The sequence below is a fragment of the Zonotrichia albicollis genome, chromosome 4, assembly GCF_047830755.1.
Source record: "Zonotrichia albicollis isolate bZonAlb1 chromosome 4, bZonAlb1.hap1, whole genome shotgun sequence".
NCBI lineage: Eukaryota > Metazoa > Chordata > Aves > Passeriformes > Passerellidae > Zonotrichia > Zonotrichia albicollis.
This window is the reverse complement of record NC_133822.1, coordinates 12,777,341-12,802,352: the sequence shown is the minus strand read 5'-3', so window position 1 is coordinate 12,802,352 and position 25,012 is coordinate 12,777,341. Positions and strand designations below refer to the sequence as shown.

General features: G+C 36.7%; 1 protein-coding gene across 18 annotated transcripts in view; it reads right to left on the bottom strand.

The window, feature by feature from the left end:
* MAGI2 (membrane associated guanylate kinase, WW and PDZ domain containing 2) overlaps positions 1-25,012 on the bottom strand; it is a 702,271-nt gene that overhangs the window by 74,664 nt on the left and 602,595 nt on the right. For 14 of the 18 annotated variants that reach the window (XM_074538810.1, XM_074538811.1, XM_074538808.1 and 11 more), the window contains 3 exons: positions 18,255-18,286; positions 13,762-13,951; positions 3,571-3,612 (listed from right to left, as the gene is read on the bottom strand). In XM_074538810.1, the coding sequence (XP_074394911.1) occupies positions 3,571-3,612; positions 13,762-13,951; positions 18,255-18,286 (264 nt within the window). The remainder of the gene's footprint in view (positions 1-3,570; positions 3,613-13,761; positions 13,952-18,254; positions 18,287-25,012) is intronic. The other 4 variants (XM_074538800.1, XM_074538805.1, XM_074538797.1 and 1 more) reach the window with 3 other exon arrangements.

Below are 25,012 nucleotides of genomic sequence, written 5' to 3'. Positions count from 1 at the left end.
AAACCCAGGTTTAACACTCAAAGGCACTGTTCCAGCAGTCTGTCACAACCTGAGCACTGCCTTTATTGTGTACAAGTGAATGAATATGCACAGCTGGGAATACAATAAGAAAATGTAAGAATGTCAGGTTGTGAAGAATACTTGCTCTGGCAAACTGAGATGAAAACATCACTCAGATACACTGACAAAGCTGAGCCAAACCAGTGCTGGCAACAGACTCTAAAATAAGGGGCATTATTTATTTTTTAAAAGATGCTGTTTTTCTACCCCATTTAGAGTGGAATAGATAAGCCAGCTCGACCATGAAAAAGTTTAGGTTAAAAATACTGTATAGGGGCATACTTTTCTAACACAGTTTGGAAGCCTTTGGATCAAATGACTGGGCTACAATGTTCCTTCCCAAAGACTTGGAATTCTGTGGAGTCCATTGTCTGCCAAGAGTCACTGAAAACCGTTTAAAAAAAAAAAAAATGTTCTTTTCAGTCCCACTAAGGAGGCAAAACTGGAAAGGATCCCTGGGTCATCAAGTCTAGCTTCCTGTTATTGCAAACCTCTGCAAGCAAACAGCACACAGACCTTACCGACACAGACACAGGCATAGAAGACACTGGCAACTGAGCTGGTTTGTGGCCTTTGTCACTAGGTCACCCACCTTGCAGTAATATCATAATGTCACAGTATCTCCAGTGACTGACTGGTACACAAACCTCTGTGCTGTTTCAGCTTTCATGTTGGGTATGATATGAGTGATCACCTTTCCACTGCTCTGGAGACAGCTGCACCATAGATTCCTGAACCTACATCTCTGAAAGTGGACCTGACTTCTACCCTTGGTTTATGTGCCTAAGAGATTCATGAAATAAGACAGAAGACTTATTGAAAGGCTCTCCAATAACATTAATCTTTCAGTCCAGATTCTTCTAGTAGAATTGCTTAGCTGCTTTCTAGCATCTCTACATTTCATGCTAAGCATTGTCTTTTCCAGGCTAACATGGAATTGTTATAATTATAACTGTCATTTTTTAAAATGGAAAATATAGATTAATTAAGCACATATCACTTGTTTGGTGTAAAAAAATCAGTTGCCAGGTTAGTGCCAGGTTAGTTGGTTGGTTAGACCAACCAACTTTTGCTAAACTCCCTTTGCACAGCTCTTGGTTTATCTCCACATCGGCAGTTTTAGTCTTTGATCAAAAACAGGTTCTAAAGCCTTGCTGCTGCTGAGATCCTTTCTCTTGTGTTTGAAAGACAGGTAAATTGTTCACTACTTTGTACTTTTTCACAGGAGCTCATGTTTGATAGATTTTCTAAAAGCCCCTATGATTGTGTGGCAGCAGTTTCAATATTCCTGAATATACATTGATTAAGTATTCTCTCCCATTTAAATGATTCAATTTCATTTGATATTCCTCTAGTGCTTGCTTCTCTAGGATTCTGGTACTTTTTTGTTCCTCACAAAGGATTTTTAGATAGGCTAAATTTTGTGTTTTCTTACTGGAGCAGATTTTCAGTTGATCATACAGAGAAAATTACCTGTACTTACAGAAAATGACACTCCTGAGCCTTGCAATATACTACAAACTGTTGGTTAATATAACGTCATTGTGGAAAATGTGTCCTTTTGTTTTCTCTTGCTTACCTAGATTAGCACCTTGTGGTTCATGCCAGGTAAGAAGTATGAATAGGTTTGCAGACAAGCCAATCCTGAATTAACACTGTCTTTTCCAGTTTGTTTATCCTTCCAGTCAGCTTAATGTACCTCAATGACCTGTCTCCTACCAGTTTTACTGAGAGTTTCACCATAAATTCAATATTTTTGCTCATTTAATATGGGTACCGTCTGCCAGAATGACAATGCTCCCTGTCCTTCCTTGCCTCTCTACACATTTATATTAGAAAAACAACTTTAACTTTGCCTGCTCGTAACTTAAATCTCTTTTTTCTTTATTGTTATACCACTTTGTTTCTTCTTTTTGTGTGAAGGAAAACTTTCTTAACAGTTCATTTGGCCTGGAAGAAAAAAAATCACACCAATTCACTTTGCTAGGCTATAAAACCAGCTGGCTCCCCCATGAATTTGAGAATGGTATTGGACAAGCTGTGATCTGATCATCCCTGCACAGTGAGGAGGGTAAAGAGCATTGGGAAATTCTTTCTGGTTCCTGAATGATGGGGGATTTGCTTTAAATGTAATGGTACCAGAATAGATTGTTACTGAGCAACAGCGAGATCTCACAGGTGAGGATGTGATTATCAGCTCCCAGCTTCCTTTCTGCACTGTATTCCTCTGAATCTCTGGGTGGACAACACACTGAGATGCACGAGTGTAGTTGGTTCTTAAATGTTGAGAAAATATACACCTGAAAATGCTTAATTAATTTTCTGTGTGAGACAAATTGAACAAGTGCTATGTGATTTTACAGTGATGAACCTGCAAATGTTCAGGATGATCCTGTAAATGTTGATATAAAATTTTTATTAAATCTCTTCTATATTGCAATTAAAGGAAAGATGAAGTGCTTTGCTGTAATAATTTTTCAGTCTTTCTGGGTGTATTCAGCTACCTACTGAAAAGAAAAATTAATTTGGACTCCTTTGCTGAAGATAGTGAAGATTTTTGTTTCATACAAATAACTATAAATTGTGAATTGGGATTGAAACAAAACTACAGTAACTTCATCTGAGTTTCAGATGCCTTTGAAAGATATGAAAAGCTTGAAGCAGTCAGGGATCTGCTGCTCTGCAACATAACTAGCTTTTTAAAAAAGCATACATATTCCTTCTTGATATTTATAGAGAGGAAAGCTGGCAAATAAAAAATTCAGTATGAAAATCATCAAAGAAAAGAAAAAAGAACTGGTGTGCTAACAGAGTAATTCAATGTATGAACCCTACTGTTTTATGCAAAACCAGTCCAATGTTATATTTAATTTAGGATCTCTGTCCAGCTTGCATAGGACTAGAAAAAATTTGATAGGATTGTCAAAACAGCCCCTTTTTTTTTTTTGTATGGGATGCATGTTATAACTGTTCGCTTAGCATGATAATACTGGGAAATCAAATATTACTGTTTTTTAAAAAAGTCCATTGCCATTTTACAAGATCAGTGTTGACTAAAACACTCCAAAAATCTCTTGATTTTGAAAGCTTTTTCTTTTATATTTTTACAGCACAAGATATAAGTATGAAAGCAAGGAATTGGTGATAAAGTTAAGACAGAAGTAAATTCAGATACAAAAAAAATATTTGGCTTAGATTTGGGCATGAGCTATAGAGATGCAATTTTATGCTAAAGAGTGAACACTAATATGAAAGTACACATAAAACACAGTAAAACATGAAAACTGGCTGAGGAAAAAGAAATATCTTTCCTTGCTCAAAATGCAAATCTATTATAAAAAAGTTTGGCATAAGCATTTTACAACCCCACAAAGATCATACACAATAAAATGGTGACTGGGCAGTCAAGACTGTCCATCATCTTGAGAAATGATTAAAAAAAGAAGAATAGCTAAAACATAAAATGGAGGACAACTAGTTTACAGAAAACAAAGGCTGAAGAATACTTGCCAGAGGAATCCGCTCGAAAACCAGTCCTGGGCAGCACTTGTTCTGAATAGGAAAACGGGGAATTAAAGGTGAAATACATTTCTCAAGTTATTTAAAGATGCAGCATCAATTTCTCTGCTGTGTTTTGAATTACTAAAATGCATTTTCTATTTTTTCTTGAAATTTTAATTTCTCCTCCCCTCCTTCTTTACTTTCCATGTGGTACATGTACATATTCCTGCTAGATTAAGACCTCCCTGGCCATTTCTGTGCAAAGTGAAAAAGATGTTGAGGTGGTAATGTCTCTTTAACACAATGTAGGTTCTGATGAAGATAAAAATTTTAGTTTGGTTAAAACTGTTAAAAAATAGTGACAATATTTGTGATTATTCAAGTACAGCAATAAAGGGGAAGTTTAATGGGTGTGTTTGGATGATTTGACCTCAGATGGCTTGACTCCTGCTTTTATACAACTCCATTGCAAAATGTCTTTTATCATCAAGATGAGGAAGATTTTTCCAGAGGGATGTATGTTGCCAATAAGAACAACTGATTGTAGATGAGAGGAAATGCAGGTGAATCCCTTTAATGTATTTTTATGCAGGTAGTTTCAAAGAATTTGTATTTCACTATATGAAGTGCAGCAATTAACTGTCTTGTTTCCATATAAAACTATTTTGCTTGCATTAGAGGAAGCTAGATGAGTCCACAGCTGAATTCAGTCATGTTTCCTGTGCTAATTTTGAAATTTTCTGAACAAGAATTTCTGTTTTATTATTTTGGCAGCACCAAGAGTGATTTGCAAAACATTCCAAGCCAGAGGTGATTTCTATTGACCTACGCACAACAAGAGGGCAAATCAGGTAACCCATTTATATGACTCTAAGCCAGAATATCATACCATATCATACCATGCATGTTTCATGCTCTAAAGGAGGTGAGGCCTTCACAACAGCATTTGCAGGACAGTGGTGCAAGCTATGAGTATATACCATCTTCCTAAGACAGAAGGGTGTGGTGAGGGACATAATACAGCATTTCTTCTGTGGGAAGCTGTGTACAACTTTGGAAGAGTTTGGACTCAAGCCACCTGCCTTCTGGTGGCTTTAGCCCTTCAGCCCTTCCTAAAGGCAGCATTGGCTGCAATGCCAGCAGCTGAGTGATTCAGAGCTCACCTGAGATAATACTGAAATGGTTGTTGCAGGGCAAAGATGTTTTTCAAAAGATAGCTAGCAAGAAGGGAGATGTCTTAAAAATTTTTGGTAAGGATGTTTAGATAACAGCCTTGACCTGTCCAAATCTGGGTCCACTGAATGGGGACATTGGATTTGGTGTTCCTGTTGCATTTGTGTTTACTGTCTGTGTTGAGTTGTGTCATGTGGGCTATGCTTTTCGACTTTATAGGTGGCTGCATGTCTTGGATGGTTAAAGGAGACAATTCCTTCATGCACTTCTTGTACAGTGATTTGGGATCCTTCTGGTGAGACGTGCTATCTAAATGTAAAATATTGCACCAGCACAGCTCCTGAAAACCAAAACCTTTGAAACTGATGCTGCTCCACTGCAAACTTGGAGAAATGATTTTTTTTACTCACAGCCTTTCAAGATTTTAATGGAACTCTTTTAAGAGACAAAATGATTTTAATGTAGAGAAAGCAATTTCATCTTGATAGTCTCAATAAGTTTTTAGGTTTGAAGGTACACAAGCTCTTTTGGTCACTCAGGTAGAATTGCTTTTTGGAGCTGCTGTAAGATTGGTTCATTCTGTTTCCATTTCTGCTTGCAGTCACTCTAATATCACCCAAAACTGGCCTCAAGCAGCAAAGTGAAAGAATCACCACCCTTCTCAAGCTGTGACCAATTAGGGAACAACTTGCTCTCTTAAGACCAACAGGTATATATTTTAGGTAAGTTAGCAGTGTCCTTTTTTAGGAACTGTAATTTGTGGTCAAGCAAAAGTGCCTTCAAAGTTAATCTCGTGAAGTCTGCTTTGGCTTTTGTTCCTTTGCCTTGCAGAACTTCATGTAGATTCTCACAGTGCTAATTATCATCCTGTAATCAACCATTCAGTGCCTAGCACGTGTTTTCACTGTAGTTTCGGAATTAACACACATGAAAATTGGCACTGTGCTATGCTGAAGATGCTGAACCAAGCCCTAAAGTTTTTAAATGTCTCATCACCAGAACGATCAACCCAGGTGCAGATTTGTGGTTTTGGTGACCATAGCAAAACAATGTTCATATTAGGAAGAATCTGATGTCAGCAGTATGGGTCTCTGTGCAGTACACATAACTGTGATAATGTCACTGACACTTTGGAAAACAAAATATATCCTCTAAATAGCTGTGCTCATATGACAAGCAAATTGTTAGCAAATAATGGAAAACTTCAATGAACCTTTAACATAGAGGAAGAGACTGAGTTAGCACTGTCTCCATCTGTCAAATGCAGAGATAAGAATTTTTTTTCAAAACTCACCTAATTCTGTTCTCAGAGACCCTACAAAAAAGCAACTGTCAACAGAGAAGAAAGGACTGCTGTGCCTGGCCCTCAGCTGAGCAGAATGCATGTCATTTGTGCACATCCTGGTGCCTTCTATCCGCTAAGGATAAATTGAGCTGGTAATTTTACCAGAATACTGAGAGACTCTAGTGAACCTTGTTTAATAAAAATCTGTCAATTAAGTTTATATATATAGGTATATATGTTTACACAAGGCAATTTGAAAAACTTTCCATTTATTTATTATTAAATTAATTCTGACATTTTTCTAAACTTTTAATAGATTCTTTTTAATATGTTAGATATCCTGCCTCTACCTCATAGGAAATGAGGTAGAAGAATGAAATTTTGGAGAGGTCAGGACAAAGAGACAAGTCTACCCAACACTGCCACCACGAAGAGGCACTCAAAGTGCTGAAAGATTTAAAATTATGACATAAAATTTCTGTATTCTACCTGAGATGCCTTTTTGGTTAAACATCTGCAGCTGCATTGCCATGGGCAGCTGTAGTCTTTCATGTGAAATAGGAATGAAGTACTTACAAAGTAGAGCTTGAAAGTATAATAAAACATTTGTTAAATTCAGTGATTAATTTTTTTAGTTCAGCTAACCTGTCCTAGAAACAAGAATCTGGAAAGTAAAACTAAGAAATCTTCTGAACTGTTGTTTGTATATGACTATATTAAAATAAATCTCCACCATGGTGATGACTCCCTGTGCTCTGGAGAATGGGGATGCAGCTCTGCATTTTGAGTGGTCTTGCCATACATCAAGATTTGGGGCTTGAAAGTAGATCCCTTCCAACCCAAACCATTCTATGGCAATCATTCTATGATTCTTTGCATATCAGATGAATGCAAAGCCAAGATTAATTTTGCAATTAGAAGATAGAACACTAAAAATCTTGCATACCTGCCTTTCTGTTTAGTCTAAAATAAATTAATAGATTTATTTCACTTTCACTCATTCATTTTAAACTGAAAACTGTAAAATATTTGTGAAAACAGCCAAGCAACAAACAAGGCCTGGGACATAATCCTGATTTATATGAAATCAATGGTGAAAATAGCAGGATTCTTTGCTGCCAAGATACAGCCACAGGAGCACAATTCACCCACAGCATGACACAAGGGTATTTTTATTTACACCAGTGGAGCTGCTGGTATTCTCTGGAGGAAGAGTTATGCTGATGAAAGGTAGGGACAATATTTGATAATATTTGTTTTCCATATTCTGTTGTTTTCTGGATCAGTCTTTGTTGAATGCTGAATACATGGAACAAAATTAGCACAAGGGAATATCTGCATTTCAGCATCTCAGTGCTAGCCATGCTTCAGGTGAACAGGAGCTTCACAAGTGAGAAGAATGAGTGTGATTATGCTGCAATGCCCCTTCCAAAGCTGTGCCAGCAGCAGTTTGCCACAGCCCATAGGCAATGCAGCACCCACTTGTCTCCAACATTTACCAACTCCCCTATGCCTACAAGTCACTTCTCTTAAATTTTTACTTTGACTCTTAAGTACATGCTGCCACTTTGCAGATCAAAATCTATTTGTATACCTTTTAGTAAAGTGTAAATTGCTAAAGAGAAAGAAATTCTGCATCTTTAACACTGCCATCAGCTGTAAAACTGACACTTCATATTAGCAGAGGTCATTAGGGACCTACTTTGCAAGCCAGCAATCAAAATCATTTTACATCCATGGTGCTGCGATGATTATACACTCATAATTCCATTTGAAAGTGCTTTTGGTTTCACTGTCAGTTGTTATAAGCAACAAATCCATTTTGTCATGGTGAGTAACTCTTTCTGCAGTGATGAACAATATAAAACCATTTGACATTATTCTGCTAAATTTCCTCTCATTTTATTGTATATCATCTCTTATTAAAAAGAGTTATATTAATTTAATAATATAAGTTCTTAGACCATCTCCATGCTTAGGGTAGCTTAGGGTAGCACTAGATGGAAGGAAAACACCAACATGGACTGTTTGGAAATTGCTTTGAGAAATTCCCTTCCTATACCTCAGTTGTTCATACTCTAGGTCAAGGAGCAGTTTGATGATAATTGACCTTACTTAGCAATTTCCCAATACTTTTATTTACTAAGTGAAGGCAGGCATGACTTACTGACATAAAGGGCACTAACTGGTGAACAGAAATATTGAAGGATATTGTAAAATGAGTGCAAGGAAGGTTTGAAACTAGAACCTGATTTTCTAGCTTACAGTCCCAAACCCTTCACCCATACAAAACTCCCTTTCTACAACACTTTAGAATACTCTATATTTAGTGCTATCATAGTTCTGCATTTATATGCACATGTGCACAGATGTGTATACATACATGTTAAAGCACCATAACCAAAATTGATTTCTTTTTAGACTAAAAATGAACAAAAAAGGGAAAAAATATTAGAGGCAATTTTTTTTTTTTTTTGTGAGGAAAACATTATCTGAAAAAAGTGGTAGTACCAATTAAGTGAAAAATTTCCTTCAATTTTTAATAATTTAAATCTTTAATTTTAACTGTAGCTCTTCAGCCAACAAGCACTGTCAGGAAAATTCTGCTTAGCTGTAGACTATGCCATAAAACCCCTCAGGTGGTCATGCATTCAGTGCTAGACCTAATTTTTTTTTATATCCATGAGTATCAAATTTAGGAAAGCCTGATTGCCTTAGTATTTTTCTGCAAGCCTGGTGTTTTTGTAGTTAACACATTATGGATCAGTATAATGCTGTCTGACAAATCTTTCCTACCTTAATGCATATCTGTGCTGATGCTCTGGAGGAAATGTAGCCTGTGAATATGAATTGAAGTGCTTGTCTGTGACCCTTACAGAAAGGTATTTATAAGTCTGCCAAAGAATATACCTTATTATGTGGAGCCAAATTATGCAAATAGATTTGCCATTTACATATTTCACAGGTGTTGGTGAACTTTGCTTTTTGGTTGCTTTCCAATTTTTTAAAACCTCTGGCAGTAAAAAAATAATGCATTGCATAAAACAGCTGGTAGATTTGAAAGGGACTTAAGAAATTCAAAATACTGTTGTCAGAGGAGAAAATAATGTGGGAGATTTTGAAGAAAGTAACTTTTGTCCTTCCAGCTAAAGGTGGAACTGTAATTGTTCAGATTTCACTTTTAATGAGAGCTTATCACTGGCTTATCTCATTCTTCCTACTGGCATTTCTGTGTCACATCACCAGCCTTGGCTACCACACTAACTGAAGGACAAATGTAACCCAATCAATTAAAAAATATTTTATTTTACCTCTTTCCTTAGAGGAATATAACCTCAAATTTCTATTATAACTAGAGAAATATTATGGAATTATGATTCCCAACTGCTTTGTGACTCCTGCTTGACTAATGCCTACAGGGGATCTGAATGAAGTTTTTTACTAACTGTGAATCTACAATAAACAGAGCTCAATATAAAACATAAGGTATGACAAGGAGAATTTATAAAATCTAAAGTTTAAAATTCAGGTGAAGGAGGTCTCCTAATGATAACTCAAGGGCTCCAGTTACAGCTGTTTTAATCTGGTGTATATGAAGTAATCATTTTTTCATTAATAGGAAATTCCTGATCTGATGTTCCGTTTTCTACCTGCTGGACCTAAACTGGTTATGGGGAGAGTCACACCGTCACTTACAATCTAACAGTTTTAGTAAGGAGAAAGGAGATAAAGGTTTTGCTTTGAATTAATAGAAGAACAGAAAAAATGAAAAAGTATCCAGATGAGAAAATTATGTCACAGCAGAAAGTTAGGTAGGTATTCTTCAGCATGCAGAAGAAACAAGAAGAAATGGAGAAAGAGACTAAAAAAAAAACCCCAAAACATAAAAAAAAAAAAAAAAAACAAAAAAAAAAAACCAAAACCCAAACCAGAGAGACAAAGTAAAGAAAGAAAGCATAAACCAATTTCCCATCTTTTGCTTTTAAGCAGTTTTTTTAGATGACATGGTAGTCCTCCTCAGTGTTTGGAAACCCCTCATGCTCCTTTTTTATCTACTCTTGGAGCTTTGTGCATAGGGATAGGTGACAGCAGAGGCTGGTGACAGCTAAGAGGGAAGACCTGACAGGTAACAGCCAACTCATAGCAAACAATTTTCAAAGGTACTATGACTTCCAAAAGAGAGTTGCACTCTGCCTGTATGGAACTATTTCCCATGCAGAAGTGGTAGTGCTTTGCAATTCATATGTAACCATAACAAACTGAAATCTTCCCATCACACAGGGTCTTGCAGGTTCTTCATGTTCTTTAGGTGGAAAAACATTTCTGTAGAATAAAACTCATACTTTTTCATTGAGACTTCCTGCTTGCAACCCTGTTCTTGCTATTATTAGGTAGGCATGAGTTGGAGGCAGCACATTGGTCTAGTTCTTGCTTTGAGTCATGTTTCTTGTGCTCCTCACAGAACTACCCTGGTTTTCATAACTCGCTTCACTCCCTCTCTGATTGGGAAGCAGGAGAATTTTATGAGGCCCTGGTGACTGCTGACTGTGGGGAAACCCTATGATAAAAGGCTCTGTGTAAATTCAGAGTTATAGAAGTACAAAAATGAACTGTTTAGTAACAGTCTCACAATGAGAGAAATAAAAATTTTGCACTATCTCTTTCTTTTTGAGTTTTCCAGGTCATGATTGTTCACTTCTCTGCCCTATTTTTAGAAGATGAAAAGAAGGTCTTGCTAGGAGATAAGCCAAACTTGCCTTTAGATAAAAAGTACTTAAAAAAACCAAGCAGCTGAACTTTTCCTGTGCACTTTTAGGGTATGTTCTTCCCAAAGATAACCAACCTGACATGACCATATGGTAGGAAAGAGTGTTGTCTTGAAACTCTCCCTCCTATGTACTCAAATTAGATGACAATTACTTGACTCAGTAATGGATTTCCTTCTGTTGTTTCCATCTTCAGGAAACAGGACAACTATGTGGTGCTAAGGCTTGACAAATTAAATTTTCTAAAATGTGTGCTTATGGCATTCATAAAACAAAAATGTCAGGGAGAATAGAGATCTTTGGAGGTAGCTATTTATAAATAAGGGATATGAATGAATGCAGACAAGATCTGGTTGATCTGGTTGGAAACTGGTGGAATCAAATCTTAAAGAAAATGTTGAGGGGATAGTGGAGAAAGAAGATAAGAAATTTAAGTTTCCAAGATTAGCTGGAAGATGGGACACTGATCAAAATCTAGGATAAGGTTACTGCAGTCTTGCTTTTCATCTCTCACTTTCTTGTTTTGGGCCTAGCAGCTTTACTATTTTTAATTATTTGGTTTTCTAGGCAGCTGGTGATGAAAACATCTCACATACAGTTTCCAGTTGCCTTTTGGACAGAACTCAAATGCAATGATACCATTAAAACACAGGCTTTAGCATAACTCCAACCCACATGTTAGATGCTCCTTCTATTGTAAAGCATATACTCCTTAACAGAGTAGATCATATAAGTAAAACATAAGAGTTCATGTTAGTCAAAGAAGTGCTCAGAAAACTTGATGAAAGCACCCATGAATATTGCATGGTATAATATATCTTGTAATGGAGTATATAATCTTCTGGGGGGTAAGTGAATCTTTGTGGTTGACATCAGATCTGTATTCCCACAGTTATATGAAGGGCACACATAGATCAAGCATAGATTGGGGATCAGGATGAAAAAAAATGCCATATAAATACATATGTCATACATCCATATGGTATTTATAATATTTTCTTAATTGTCTCCCAGAGATACTTGTTTCTGTGTAGGAAATTGGCATTCTTGGCCTGATGACTTCAACTACAGAGATTGTTCTGATTGTTGAGTGAAAAGATTTTTGTTAAACTACATCACTTCTAAAATCTACTGATATGGGAAATGATTATTTGCAAAGAGTTTTCTGTTTGCTAGAGCTCTATACAAAGCCAAGAGTTTTTTCAGTAGAGGTGCTGAACTACATAAAGTAATTTCTAAATATGGAATGGATTCTTTTAATTTATCATATATCCAATTTTCTAACTTTGGAGAATAACATGGCAGTTCAAGCAAATGGTTTTTTTTTTTTATATGCTAGTCTAGCCCTTAATGCACAAGAGAAAGTGAAAGAGGAGAGATGTCTGAAAATTATTTCCAATCTTTGATCAAAACTAGTCCTACTTCTTTCAAAGCTATCCACACAGTATCCTGATCCATACTTCAATGAGTTTTAAAATTTCAAAAATTAGAGTCTCTTTTTTGTACATTGCATTGGGAATGCCGGTCATCATGGACTACATACATGGTGTTTGTAAATGTACTGGAAAGTTTGGTTACTATGCCTAACAGTTTATAATTGAAGATTAAATACATTTTTTATAGGGGTCTAAGTACTCACATCCATATTTAGGGAGAGTAAGATACCCTGGTAAGATACTGGTATTCCTCAAAAAACCCAGCAATTTATTTAAGTACACAGAGTTAAATAAAACATCAACAACTGTCTCCCTCAAAAAAAAAAAAAAATCTGTATTTTTTAGGGTGACAATCTATATTGAAAAGTGTTCCAGTAATAGGATCAGTGGGGCAGAAGATGGTGGCATTGGCCACAGTGGCAAAAAACTGAGGAATATGACATGCAGCTTCAAGACTAGATAAAAGTTTACTTGGAAATGAAGTCTGGGGTTCCTCCAGCATATCCATTCTTGTGGGGACTGGGAATGCCAAAGCCAAAGAGGAGATGCTGATGCTCTAACTAATGTATTAGGCAAGGCAAGTAAGAATGGTATGAGCCCACTGTTGGGGACAATAATGTATTTCCTTCAGACTATCCCTTTGCATACCAAAGAAATGTGAATATTCCAGGTCTCTGGGCCCAACTAATATTAATGGGCTGGTCTGATCAGCTCCAATATTTTGTGTGTAATTTATAGCATATTTTGGTCTGTAGGCACAAGTATTTTACTAAATGAATTAAAAAGTGGCATGTGCAAGTAATGGCAGTGGTGAGGAAGCTTTCAGTAAAAAAGTTAACTATATTTAAGAATTTATCTTACTAAGTGCAAAGGCTGCAGACAATTTAGAACAATATTTTTAGTCAAAATGTTCTTTACAAAAAAAGTAAATAAGATTAAGCTCTTTTATTCTTGCTGTCAAAAACATGGACAATACTTCCAAAAACATGAGAAATTAAATCAAAATGAGCATCTCAATGGCTCAGTATTGTTTTGTATAGGTCTTCAAATAGTACTTCATGCTATGGGCTGCTTTCTAACTACCAAGGACAATGTGAAAACTTGTCAAAGACATTTTTATAAAAAAATACATTTGAAATTTCTTAAAAAATGTCACTTTGAAGTGAAAGTAGGTGACACTTTTTTTCATTTTTAAATTCACATCTTCCTATTGGTTGACTATGAAAAAAAAATAACCACAGTAAAATGTGGTGGGACATTTACTGTGCTTCACCAAGGACTTAACAGTCAAAATGGGGAGATCAAAAATATAAGGAAAAAACACCTATGAAAGTCACATATGAGAATTTAGGTAAGATCAAAGAAAATATGTAAGTGTACAATTTTTGAAACATTTACAATGGACTCTATTTACTGGAAAGAAACGTAGTTCCTTTAAATTACAAAAGATAATTACAGAAAATCATGCCAATAGTGACACATTCAAAGGCAAAATTTTAAATACTAAATGGCCAGCAGGGTCAAGAGAGCTTTCACTTACGCCTACTTTCATAAATAGCTCTTGATTTCTCATACAGCTCATACGGGTCAGGTTTTCGTGGATCAAAGGCCTCTGTTGAATCAGGAAATGAACTCCTGTGAAGGGCGGGTGGATAGGGAATATTCTGTGGCATAGCTGGAGCGGACACACTTGTTTGAGGGCTGCCTTGATTCTCCCATCGTTCCATCATCTGCAATAAAAATATACAGAGAATAAAAATGAAGTTTTGCAAAAACTGTCACTTCCACAATGAGACCAAAACCAGTGATTTCTGTTGAGGATCTGTTTTCAAAATTAGTAAATCTGTTTTCTGCCTTTTGAAATGAAAGGTGTGTGTTGTGCTGTTTATAAAATGACTTGGTTAAATTTACTTAGTTTGCTGCTCATGGCGAGATGTGACCTTTCTCAGGTAAGATTAGGCCCAGCATTACCTCTGGAGCATGTGGAGTGCCTCTCACAGAATGTGCTGAGCTACTGGAAATTATTTGCTAAAGGTGGAATCTGTCAGTTTGTAAAGACACAATTATCAGATTCATCAAAATACATAACATACATGAAGCTAGTGCTTAGCAAAGAAGGGACAGACTGTGTAGAAAGTGAATGGCTTTAATGCTGTATCTTCTGAGAATACATGAAAATAACAAGCTGCCCAGGGAGAAGGAGATAACTGTAACTGGGACCAGAATTTACACCTCCAATGCAAGATTTAAAAAACCAAAATCAAAATCAAAACAAATCAAAACCGAAGAGAAAATTATTACAGCATATATTCAGGCATCTAGTGTTCAAAAAACCCCACTAAAGTGGCATTATACAAGCAAGCACAGGATAAGGCTTTCAACTCTTCCAGGCCATTTACAGGAAAGCCTACAACAGCCTATTGTCTGTGCATGAAAGACACCTCAGTTCACGCTTTTTACAAGACTGTCTTTAGCAATCTTACATGTACATCAAACTTGAAGACATGATAGGCTGTGCTAAAGATGGCTTGAGGATCTGATTTTTTATTTCTTGAAGAAGTTGGCTACTAATCAAATTGCATTAGCAAATTTCTTTGAAGAGGCTAAATTAAACAAAACACAAATGTTTATCCCAGGAAATGAGTACTTAGCTATTCCTACAACCCCTCCTGAGGACAAGGGTGGTAAAGCCTCCAGAACAGTGTGTTCTCACACATAACCCAACAATGGTAATTACACAAAAAACGCCTCTTGGAAACAAACTCATCTGTAATTAAATTCCACTGACTTCTATTGTTGTATCAGCAAACCTTTATCAAAGATGATTGCAGATTTAGAGTGGGCTTGCTCTACAAACTCTGTGACTATCATTTGTCTTTAGTTCCTTGGTTTCAGAAGGTGTTTGGGTCAGCAGGCAGGCTTTACTCTCTGTTCTGACGATTAACTGCACCAGGCTTTTTTCACACCAAGTATGTGTGGACTATAGATATTTTAGTGTCCTCCTGGTGAATATGCTGAATAACTATCCTGCTGCATATCCCTGGTGATCTGACCTTCTTAGGCTCATACTTAAGAACACATAGATTATAGATATTGGCCATTTTCAGTTGTGAAGGACCTAACTATTTTAAAAAGTATTATTATAAGTCAAGGCGTGTTTCTGTCAGAATTTCAGCAGCAAGTAGGGCTGGTTCATTCAAAACTATAAGTATGTACATTCTGTGCAATACAGAGGCATATGGAAATAACTGAGCTGCCACTGAAATAGCTTAGGAATTTACCTTGGGTACCTTCAGGTACCTCTTACACCAAGATAAATTTATCCTCTGCAAATATTGCCCTTTGGGTAAATTAGCCTGTGTGGTAAATCATATGGATAGCACTGCACTACTTCTGAGCCCTAAATAAATTACATCCAGTAGCTATAAACACAAATATAATTGCATTATGGAATTGTAAATACAAAGGTCTCTAGAAACACACCTGATCATGACTCCCATGTCTAAAGGGAAAAAAGAACTAAGCTCTATTCAGGCAGTTTATGATAAAGGAAATTACCAGAAAAAATATGTATAGGCTTTACCTTCCCTTAGGAATCTAAAAGAACATAAGCCAGTGAAAACAAACTTCTCATGAAGAGGAAAGACATGCAGGGCCATGTCTGCCTAGAAGTGAAAGATTTCTAATTTATTGGGAAGTGCTGGGGAAGCAGATCACTTACCTCTTTCAAAATGTGAAACTTGACAAAATTAAAATACTTAAAGAAAGATTTAAAAAAAGAGAGGAAAATATAATTATCTTTGATGAGCAAACTACCCTAGAGAAAGGACAGGAAACTGGAGATCAATTGGCAAAACCCTACTGGGTCCCATATGTCTATCTCTTGCTTGCTGGTTAGCTCTAAATCTGCAAGTGTGAAGTTCAACCAGCTAAATAAGCAGATAAACAGAAGGGGAATTATATCTCCCAAACCTGTATAAGCTAATTAAACAGTCACCTAGCATTCAGTAATGGAAGTTATCATAATGCTACTTCAGAAAAAAAGGCATTCTTGAAAGTGAGTAAGGACAGTAGTGAGTGAAGGGCACCAAATCCAAACTGGAGTAATGGTTTGGTGACATTGCTCATGGTCATTCTGCACTAATATTATACATGATATACATATATAAGATATGTATGATATACATAGGAATCACTGGAAATATCATACCCCAGGTTATTTGTTTCCTGTGCTGTTACACAGATACAGGCTGTGCTGAGGTGTTGGGGAGGCTTTCTAAACCTCCTGTGCTGGCCTTACTGCTTCAGACTGTCTGCACACACTGCTGCAGGCACTCGGTTTCAGTCTTCAGGCCTTGGACATGAGAAATTGATGTCTGACTATTTCTCTAGTTAAAAGTGATGCCAGACAGAGGAATTCACACTACCTTAACTCGGTTAATCATTAGTGAAATCTCTTGCTGAGATTACCCCAAAATAGAGTTGCTGTGAGCAGTCAGTCTGCCTGCAGGTACAGCACACAATGGTGTTATATTGTTCTGCAAGCCCTGGTTTTCCTCACACCATTGCATGAAAAATTGCATCAGCTCAGGTTGTTTTTCTAGATCCTGATTATTGGCAAGTGCTTCTTGAGCATGAACTACCATACTGTTTATATAAGGAGATATTGCAGAAAATCATCAACAATAAATACACTGATATTTATATATTTGATGTGTACATAAAAGGGCAAAGTATGGACAGGAGGAGGTCTTCAAATGTGGATCTTTAACAAGAGAGCAGCAAGCTATCTATTTCCTCACTTTTTATCTGAGATTAAAAGTTGAACATTCCAGCAATTCAGGAGTCTTAAACTGGTGAGAGCAAGCCAGCCTTTAATATTCCAATTTATTTTCAAAAATGTTCTGCTACACAGATGAACAAAGCAACTTATGCAATACTTATTCCAATGTATTGTACACAGACTCTATCCTTTTATAGCAAAACCACCACAACCTGAAGTAGTCTGACAGAGTTGCATCAGCTGATTAATTGCTATTTGTACTTGACAGGATACAAAAATTATTTTGGCAAAATTTAAGCATGCCATGTTCCAATATGAGAGTATTTAAAGTTTTTCAGATTTAATGTACTTGCCCTGCCTGCTCCCCAGTAAGAAGGCTCTAAGTCCTTTAAAAGGTATTGCTATTGTTATTCTCACTGCTCTTAGGAGTCTTCAGGATCTATTTCCTCTACACACCCTTGTGGAGAATTAAGAATTACTCTAAGGCCTGTAAAATCTCAATTAAAGAGCCAAATTAAAAAAAAACAAAAAACAAAAAACAAAAACCAAACAACCCCCTACAACAATAAAACAAACCAGACAACCAAAAATAGTAGCCTATAAATTCTTTTTATACTCTGAAAGCTGTCACAAATTCAAAAAAATTATAGAATGTGATACCAGCAGAATAAACACAGTCATTGCTTACAGTCTTACAGTGGGAAGTCTTTACACCTTGGTCTTTACTGTCAAAATCATAAAAACATAGAAAAGTTGATTAAAAGGCACCTCAGTCAGTTATCTAGCCCAAGCTCTTATTTGAAGTGTGACTATTGCAGTTCTAGATCTCCTAAGGCAAGAAAGAGTAACAATCTTCTTGAGGATGTTAAACTCAAGCCACTTGTAAATCAGAAAAAGTGCATGTTGGTAATTCCAAAGAATTTGCCAAGTAGAAGACTAGACTGGACTCATTTCTGCTGCATTTTTCTCCAGACCTCTTATTTTTAAGCCACTACATTTCTGGTTCTTGCCACCCATTTTAACATGAGGGTTTTCCTTCTTCCCCTTCTGGCAGGCTCCAAGCCAACAGACAGACCCTCAGAGCTTTTCAGGGAGGCCACCCCCGGTGCTGTGTCACTTGGAGCTGGGGCACTGCTGAGAGGTGTCCCATGGGCTGGGAACAGGATGGGTAGGTGACAGTCTACAGAAATTTGCTTTGCACGATAGCCATCTTATGAACTCAATGTGTACAGTTTTGAAAGGAAACTTACAGGCTTTGGAGTTTTCCATGGAGAAAAGAAACCTGAAATAAACAAAAAATAATGTTAGCAGCTTTTTCTGATGCATAAAGAATGGAGGCTAAGTGGTGTCTATGCTCCCATTCTCATTCAGGTCTGCAGATAATATTGATAGATATGGAAATTCTCTACACACAAGGGGTGAAAACACAAAACACAAGGGATAATTTCTAAGAAAAAATAGATAGAAATATATATATATATATATATATATATATATATATATATATATACATATACATATATATATATGCAAGTGGAGCTATTGAGATCATTGCCATACTTTACAAACAGCATGGGATTAGGTTGAAATTAAAAGAACTAATCAAGAGGACTTCCAAATGTCTTGCTGGACATTGGATAAGACACCAAATGACCTGGTATTGATGTGTCAAATGCAGTCGCACCTTTAGGAAGAAGCATTCAGAACATCCCATCAACAAAACCTAATAATACAAGAGATTTTTTTAGAAGAAATGCCTGAAGAAAAATAACGGTTTCATTAGTCTAGATAAGGTGGCCAAGTCTCGAGAGGATTGCTTATTTTGATACTGTCCTGGTTTTGGTCTTAGTTAGCAAGAAGTCATGCATGACTACCTGTTTTACACAAGTAGTTAACTCCTTTTCCTCAGTTATTAACTGATTGATAACTTGCTTCAGTGACTTCCCTAAATTTCAACTCTTGTAGCTTACAAATGTTTAAAACTCCAGATATGTCTTTTTCATAAAAGGAAATGGTTTGAAACACTCATTGAAAGCACTGTTCCCATCTTATGCAGTACAATGTTAAAAACCTTCACAAAGTATTAAATAATAAAAAATAAGCCTTACAAAAGGTATTAGATCAATTTTTAAAAAAATACCAGGTCTCAACATAGCTTTCATTAAAAAACTCATTCTCAGCATAATAGCAGGTAAAAAAAAGGCTGTGGACCTTCCTAGGTAAAATTAAAAACTAATAACAAAGAGTTCATTTGTTTTGTTGGAAACAGAAATGACACTTAAAGTGAGATATCTAATAGGAGGGCTGCTCTTTCATTCAAAAAATGAATTCAGCTGAAAGAGTAATACTGACTTCATTACTTCTTTTTCTAAAGTGAGTCTAAAAAGATAATTAAAATTATGAGAGGATTAGCATAGTATCTTTCTACAGAAAAATCACAACAGGAATTATATGTGCACGTATATTTAAAGTTTCTAGAATTCTGTGATAATGAGGTAATCTTTTCTGCCCTGATACTTACTTAATTTTGACTGAAGTATCTTGCAATGTAAAAGCACTTGAGCCATTTGTAGTGAAACACTGGGTATTTAGTAATGATGATGTGTTTTTTTTAAAAAAAAAGGCCTATTGAAAAAAGTAATCCTGGAAAGGTTTACTTTTAATGACTCTACAGTCCCTGGATAAAAACTGCTTTATTAACAAGTGGACAGATTTCTTTCCATCTGCAAACTCAAGCTGAGATAACAGGCATCCTTGATAGATCTGGCTTGTACATCACTTTCAGTATTAAAGATTCTGTAGCAGAACCTTATTAAATAACTTATTGGATGGCAGATGGCTACCTTTTTATTACCCACTATACTTCTGTACTGTTAATAAGAGTGAAAACTAAAAAGTACTTTTCTGCTCTGAGCTAAAGATGAGACTAGAAACTTGCTCAAATCAACTTACTACCCTGATTTGTTGTTCAGAAAATAATGGCAGAGGTAACACTCCTTACCCATTGATACTGGTGCACCTCCCATAACTTACTGTTGTAAAAAATTACTCCTGATTAAACTGAAAGGTCTTTTTTTCCTATTTATTTAATTCTCCACCTAAAAATAAGTTATGCTGGAGATATCATATAAAATTTACTATCAATTAAAAATATAAGAAGTATTTAAAAATCAAATAAACAGTGACATAAACATCAAGTCAAGATTTTTTTTAAAGCCCCTCAATAAAAAAAAATCCAATTATTCATTTAAACAAAGAGAATATAAACTTATATTTTGCTTGGACGTTATGGGCACAGACTGCAACATACAAATGACAACATCTACACTCAAAAAAACTAAAAAGCAGTATTTATTCACACAGCATGAAATTATGTTAAGAAAAGTAATGGATATATGATGCCAGACAAGTAAAAGATCCAAAGGAAAATGAAAAAAAAAAAAATTGGAGATCCATATGTGTACAAACAGATGCTATAGAAGCAACAATCTCTAAAGGTAACAAACCTTGGGACTAATAGTAAAATCCATTCTTCTGATTTAATTCCATCTGTTACACCTTGACCTCATGTAAAACGAGATAATCTCTCACCTCTGTCAAAGATTAGGTGCTGGGCTAAAGGGGTGAAGGCCTAGTTCTATAAAGGAGCTTTACATTACATCTCTTACCTATTTCTTGACAATTTTCATATTGTCTCACAGAAGATCTACACTCACAGCTGAACTAAACATCCTTTCCCCAACCTAAACAAAACTGACTTTTATAGAATATATGACATCATCAGTTATTCAATGTGAGACTGATCATGGATAATTGTTGTGTACCAAAATAATTATCACCAGTATTTAAACATATGCAACAATTGCTGCAATTCAAGAGAATATTGCGTATGTAGAACACTGCAAGAGTAAAAGAAACAAATCCTCTACAAGTAGAAAACTGAGGCTTAAAATCTCACCAGAAGAATATACCTTAATAATGTATGTTCAGTGTCCACTCAGCAGTGTTGGCCATCTGCAGCCACATCTAGAGCAGGCAATGAGAAGTGGACTTTCATTTAGTTTGACCTCACTTCACATCACATTTTCCTTCACTTTCTGGAGCTCCTTACATGCCATGTGAGCCCTCCCCACCATGGAGAGCAGGATCCCACCTGAATGATGGCTACCAGCAGACTGGCATCAGTTCATATACAGATGTTGATTTATCAACAGGGCTGAAATTTGTTCTCCAAAAAATGCAGCTTTCAACTTCTTTTGTGTACTAGTACAATACTAATACTGTGCAACCTTCTGATCAACTCACATCCAACTAGAAACATGTACTGGACAAGCTCTGACAACCTCATTCCACTTCCAGGTTTCTGCTTCTCCTTCCCCAAACTCCCAGCCCTCTGTTGTCCAACTTGGGATGTCTTCATAAAAACTTGAGTAGCTGAAAATATTATATACATTTACATATGAACACCCCTCACCTCCATATCCACATACATGTTTAAAATTTGAAATAACAGAAGTCAGCTTAGATCCACCTAAAAAGACTTCATGCAGCCTGTTCTTCCCATGAGTGGCTTTTGGCTCACCCGTGTGCCTGAGAGCCTCCCCTCCTCATGGCAACCTCACCACACAAGCTGCAGCCCATTTCTTGAAGATTCCTGTATCTTTTTTATTAACACTCCTTGTAAAGACAGCCAGTGCAGGTCTGCATCAGTTTAGGAAAGGACAGTTGGGTTCCTGGCTTTTGTTAAAAAAGTCCCACCATTCAGCCAGGTGCTAACAGGAAAATACTGTGGTAACATGTAAGCATGCAACAATAAAAATACATGACCTCATATGCTTCTGCAAAATTGATTTTGAGAATATAATGATTTCTTATTCCAGGCTGGCTATTTAAACTGTAATAAGGTACAGCAGCTGGTGGCCAACACATATGAACATTTTAATTGTTTAATTTAAAAAAAATAAGCTGAGGTACAGTAACAACCACATGTCTTCTAAAACTCAGATTTACATTTTCTCATAAAGCAGTGTTACAAAAATTATTTTTGAGATTGCTTTTTAAGTTGTATTTACCACCTTCCAAAATGAGCTTCCCTGGAAATCAGAGCTGTGACGGTTTCTAAGTTGTAACTTAACTAAAAAACACTGTGAACTGAAAACAGATTTTGGGTTCAAAAGTAGCAGGAAGAAAAAACTTTTTTCCTTTTTTTTTTTTTTTCATATCAAGGCAAATTCCAGCTTCAGTTTACTGTACTTCTCCTTTTTGATGAAGATATCCTGTAACAAAAGACAAATCACATCACACTCATTGTATCTACTTCCTCTTATAGCCAAGTTTAAGTATGCTTTTGTTGTAAAATATCCTTACAGATATCATGTGCCTTACACTTCAGCAAGGATTTACTGTTGAAAAGTTTAGTTTTCTAAAAGCAGCTTATCAGGCAGGACTTAGAGCATTTGCAAGACAGAGCTCTGATTAGTTTCCTTTTCAGGTTTTTTGCAAATTCTGTAATGTCAGTAGTACAAAACCAGCCCTTGGTTATTAGCTGCTCCCATGGGGATGATTTGTGCTCCATTTCCATCTTCATTATTCTCATTATTCATTATTGCACATTATTTTGCATTGTTTCCTGGAGAAGTTCTCACACCTCGTAGAATCTTAAGTAACTCACCCAGCTATTGCTAAGTCACAGAACTTTTAAGGATGCTCACCCCTGTGGCAGATGTGTATGGATAATTAAACTGAAGCCTGGGAACAGTTTGATTTCTGCGGTGACGGTGTGTGCTGCAGGGAGGAACTCAACAGCATCCAACACAAAGATTTTTAATCTAAAGCAATGTTCAGGGTAAGTCAACATCCCTCCACATCACTTGTCACAGTTTCACTTTTAATGGGTGAAAGCCCACTAGCTTTCACTGGGCTTCTTGGGAGTTTTTTTGTGCTTTAATATCCTTGTTGCATATGGCTTCCTGAGCAAAGCTGTCTTAAGCACTGAACAGACCTTTCTCCTTCCAAGACGCTTGGAAGTCACTGAACAGATGGCTGATGAGCACTCCCAGAGCATTAACTGACTCCATGGGCATCTTATCAACATCCATGTGACAACACTTCAAGCAAAAGTTTTTCCTTCGAGAAAAGTTACTGGATAAATTTACTGTAGCACTAGATTTATTTTCTGTGCTTTTTTCTTTCTCTTACTGCAATCCCTGAGATGTCTATCAGTTGTCTATATGGGCCTGATTTACAAAGGTATCAAATACTCATTAACTTCAAATTGATGTGACAGGTGAGAACACTGAGAGCTCAGACTCAGGTGTTCACCATTAGCAGGTTCAGGGAAGTGTTTCTTACCATTCACATTACACCTGGTTTCTCCCTCTGTATGTTTGCTTTTTGGTGAGCTATGTAAGGTGTGCTCAGATTGGGTGCATAGAGCTAATTCTACCATTGAGTTGACTCATTAAGATTTAAAATATCCTACAGCTAAAATTCTGAAAATATTTGTGGGAGAGGTATTTTTTGTGTGTATACAGAACCAATGTATACCATTAATTCAATTACTCTTCAGATATTTTCTCCTTTTAAGGAAAAGAAGTATGATCAATGAGAAGTAGTACATTAAATTAATTTATATACTGTCGTAAACAAAATCTAAAAGGAGACAATGAATGAAAATAAATGAAAATAATACTTATGAAAAAAAGGAGGTGATAAAAGGTTTCAGTTGATCATGCCATATTTAAAGTATCAGATGATGTATAGGGAATGGCAATTAGTAGTTCCATTTCTAATAAAATCAATCATTATCACATAATATTTTTCAACGGTCCACCTTTTTCAAACAGCTCTAAATATTGACTCTTACTCTATCAACAACAAAAGGTTGATTTACCTGAAATAAAGAGTAGGTGTAAGAAGACTGCAAGCTCTAGCTCTTCAAGCACAGTTAGCTACTCCTGCTGTCAGCTGTCCTGCAGAGACATGGTGCCATGCTGTGGAGGGTCCATTTGGTCTTTAGCTGGGATGGCACCTGATGCAATGGGCCAAAAATCAACACATCCCACATCAGAGTGAGATGAACGACCCACTGCCTTTGACTACAACATTCCAGTGTTTAGAGCCAGTGCCTTTCCCCTGCAGTAGGTGACATAGAAGCAGCATGGCAAATAACTGCACTGTGTTGCAGAAACTTGAAGGCTGGTTACAGTCATCAGCTGCATCAAATGCAGGTTCACATTAACAAAACTGAGAAATACTTCTGTCTTCTTTATGGCTATATACATATGCTCAGATGTTATTAATCAGGTTTTCCTGAAAAAAGACTCAGAACGGTGCAAACTGATTCTCAGTAGTTGCTTGTGCTGGCATTTTGCTTTATGTTCCACTACTTGATTGCTCCTGTTCTCAACCCAAGTGAAGCTTCAACAGAAGTAGTGCTCCAGTTTAAATCATCACTGTTCTTCACTCTTTGGCCTACTACACCTATGAAAAGTGATCCCAAAGATTAAATACATTTCTGCCTACAGACAATCTATGAAAGTATGGGCAAAAAGCAGGGACTGTTCAAAGGAAGGTCAGCTAGATCTCTACCCCATTGGGGTATCAGCCCAATGGTTTATCTCTACTCCAGGTGACTTAGTGAGTCCAAGTCTTTATTTCAGCTCTTCTTTCGGAGTTTCAGACTTCTTGACACATAGCATGAAGTGTGAGACAGAAGTTTATCAGTAATGATGCAGAAGTAGAAGAGTACTTTAGGAAAATGTACCTGATCTCATCCTACTGAAGTTGCTGAGGCGAGTGGCTCTGGTGCTGACGTGATTGCCTGTGGAATGCTCCAGTGAGATGCATGGGGGAATTGTCTGAATTTGGGAAGCTCAGAGGAGGGCCAATAGCAGCCTGCAGCCCATGCCAAGCTAACAGAACCAGGAGCACCAGGCCAAACCTTCCTCCCAAGGACAAAATACCCTGTAGGGATCTCTGGGGGTCAGGACCACCATCAGCAGGGTGG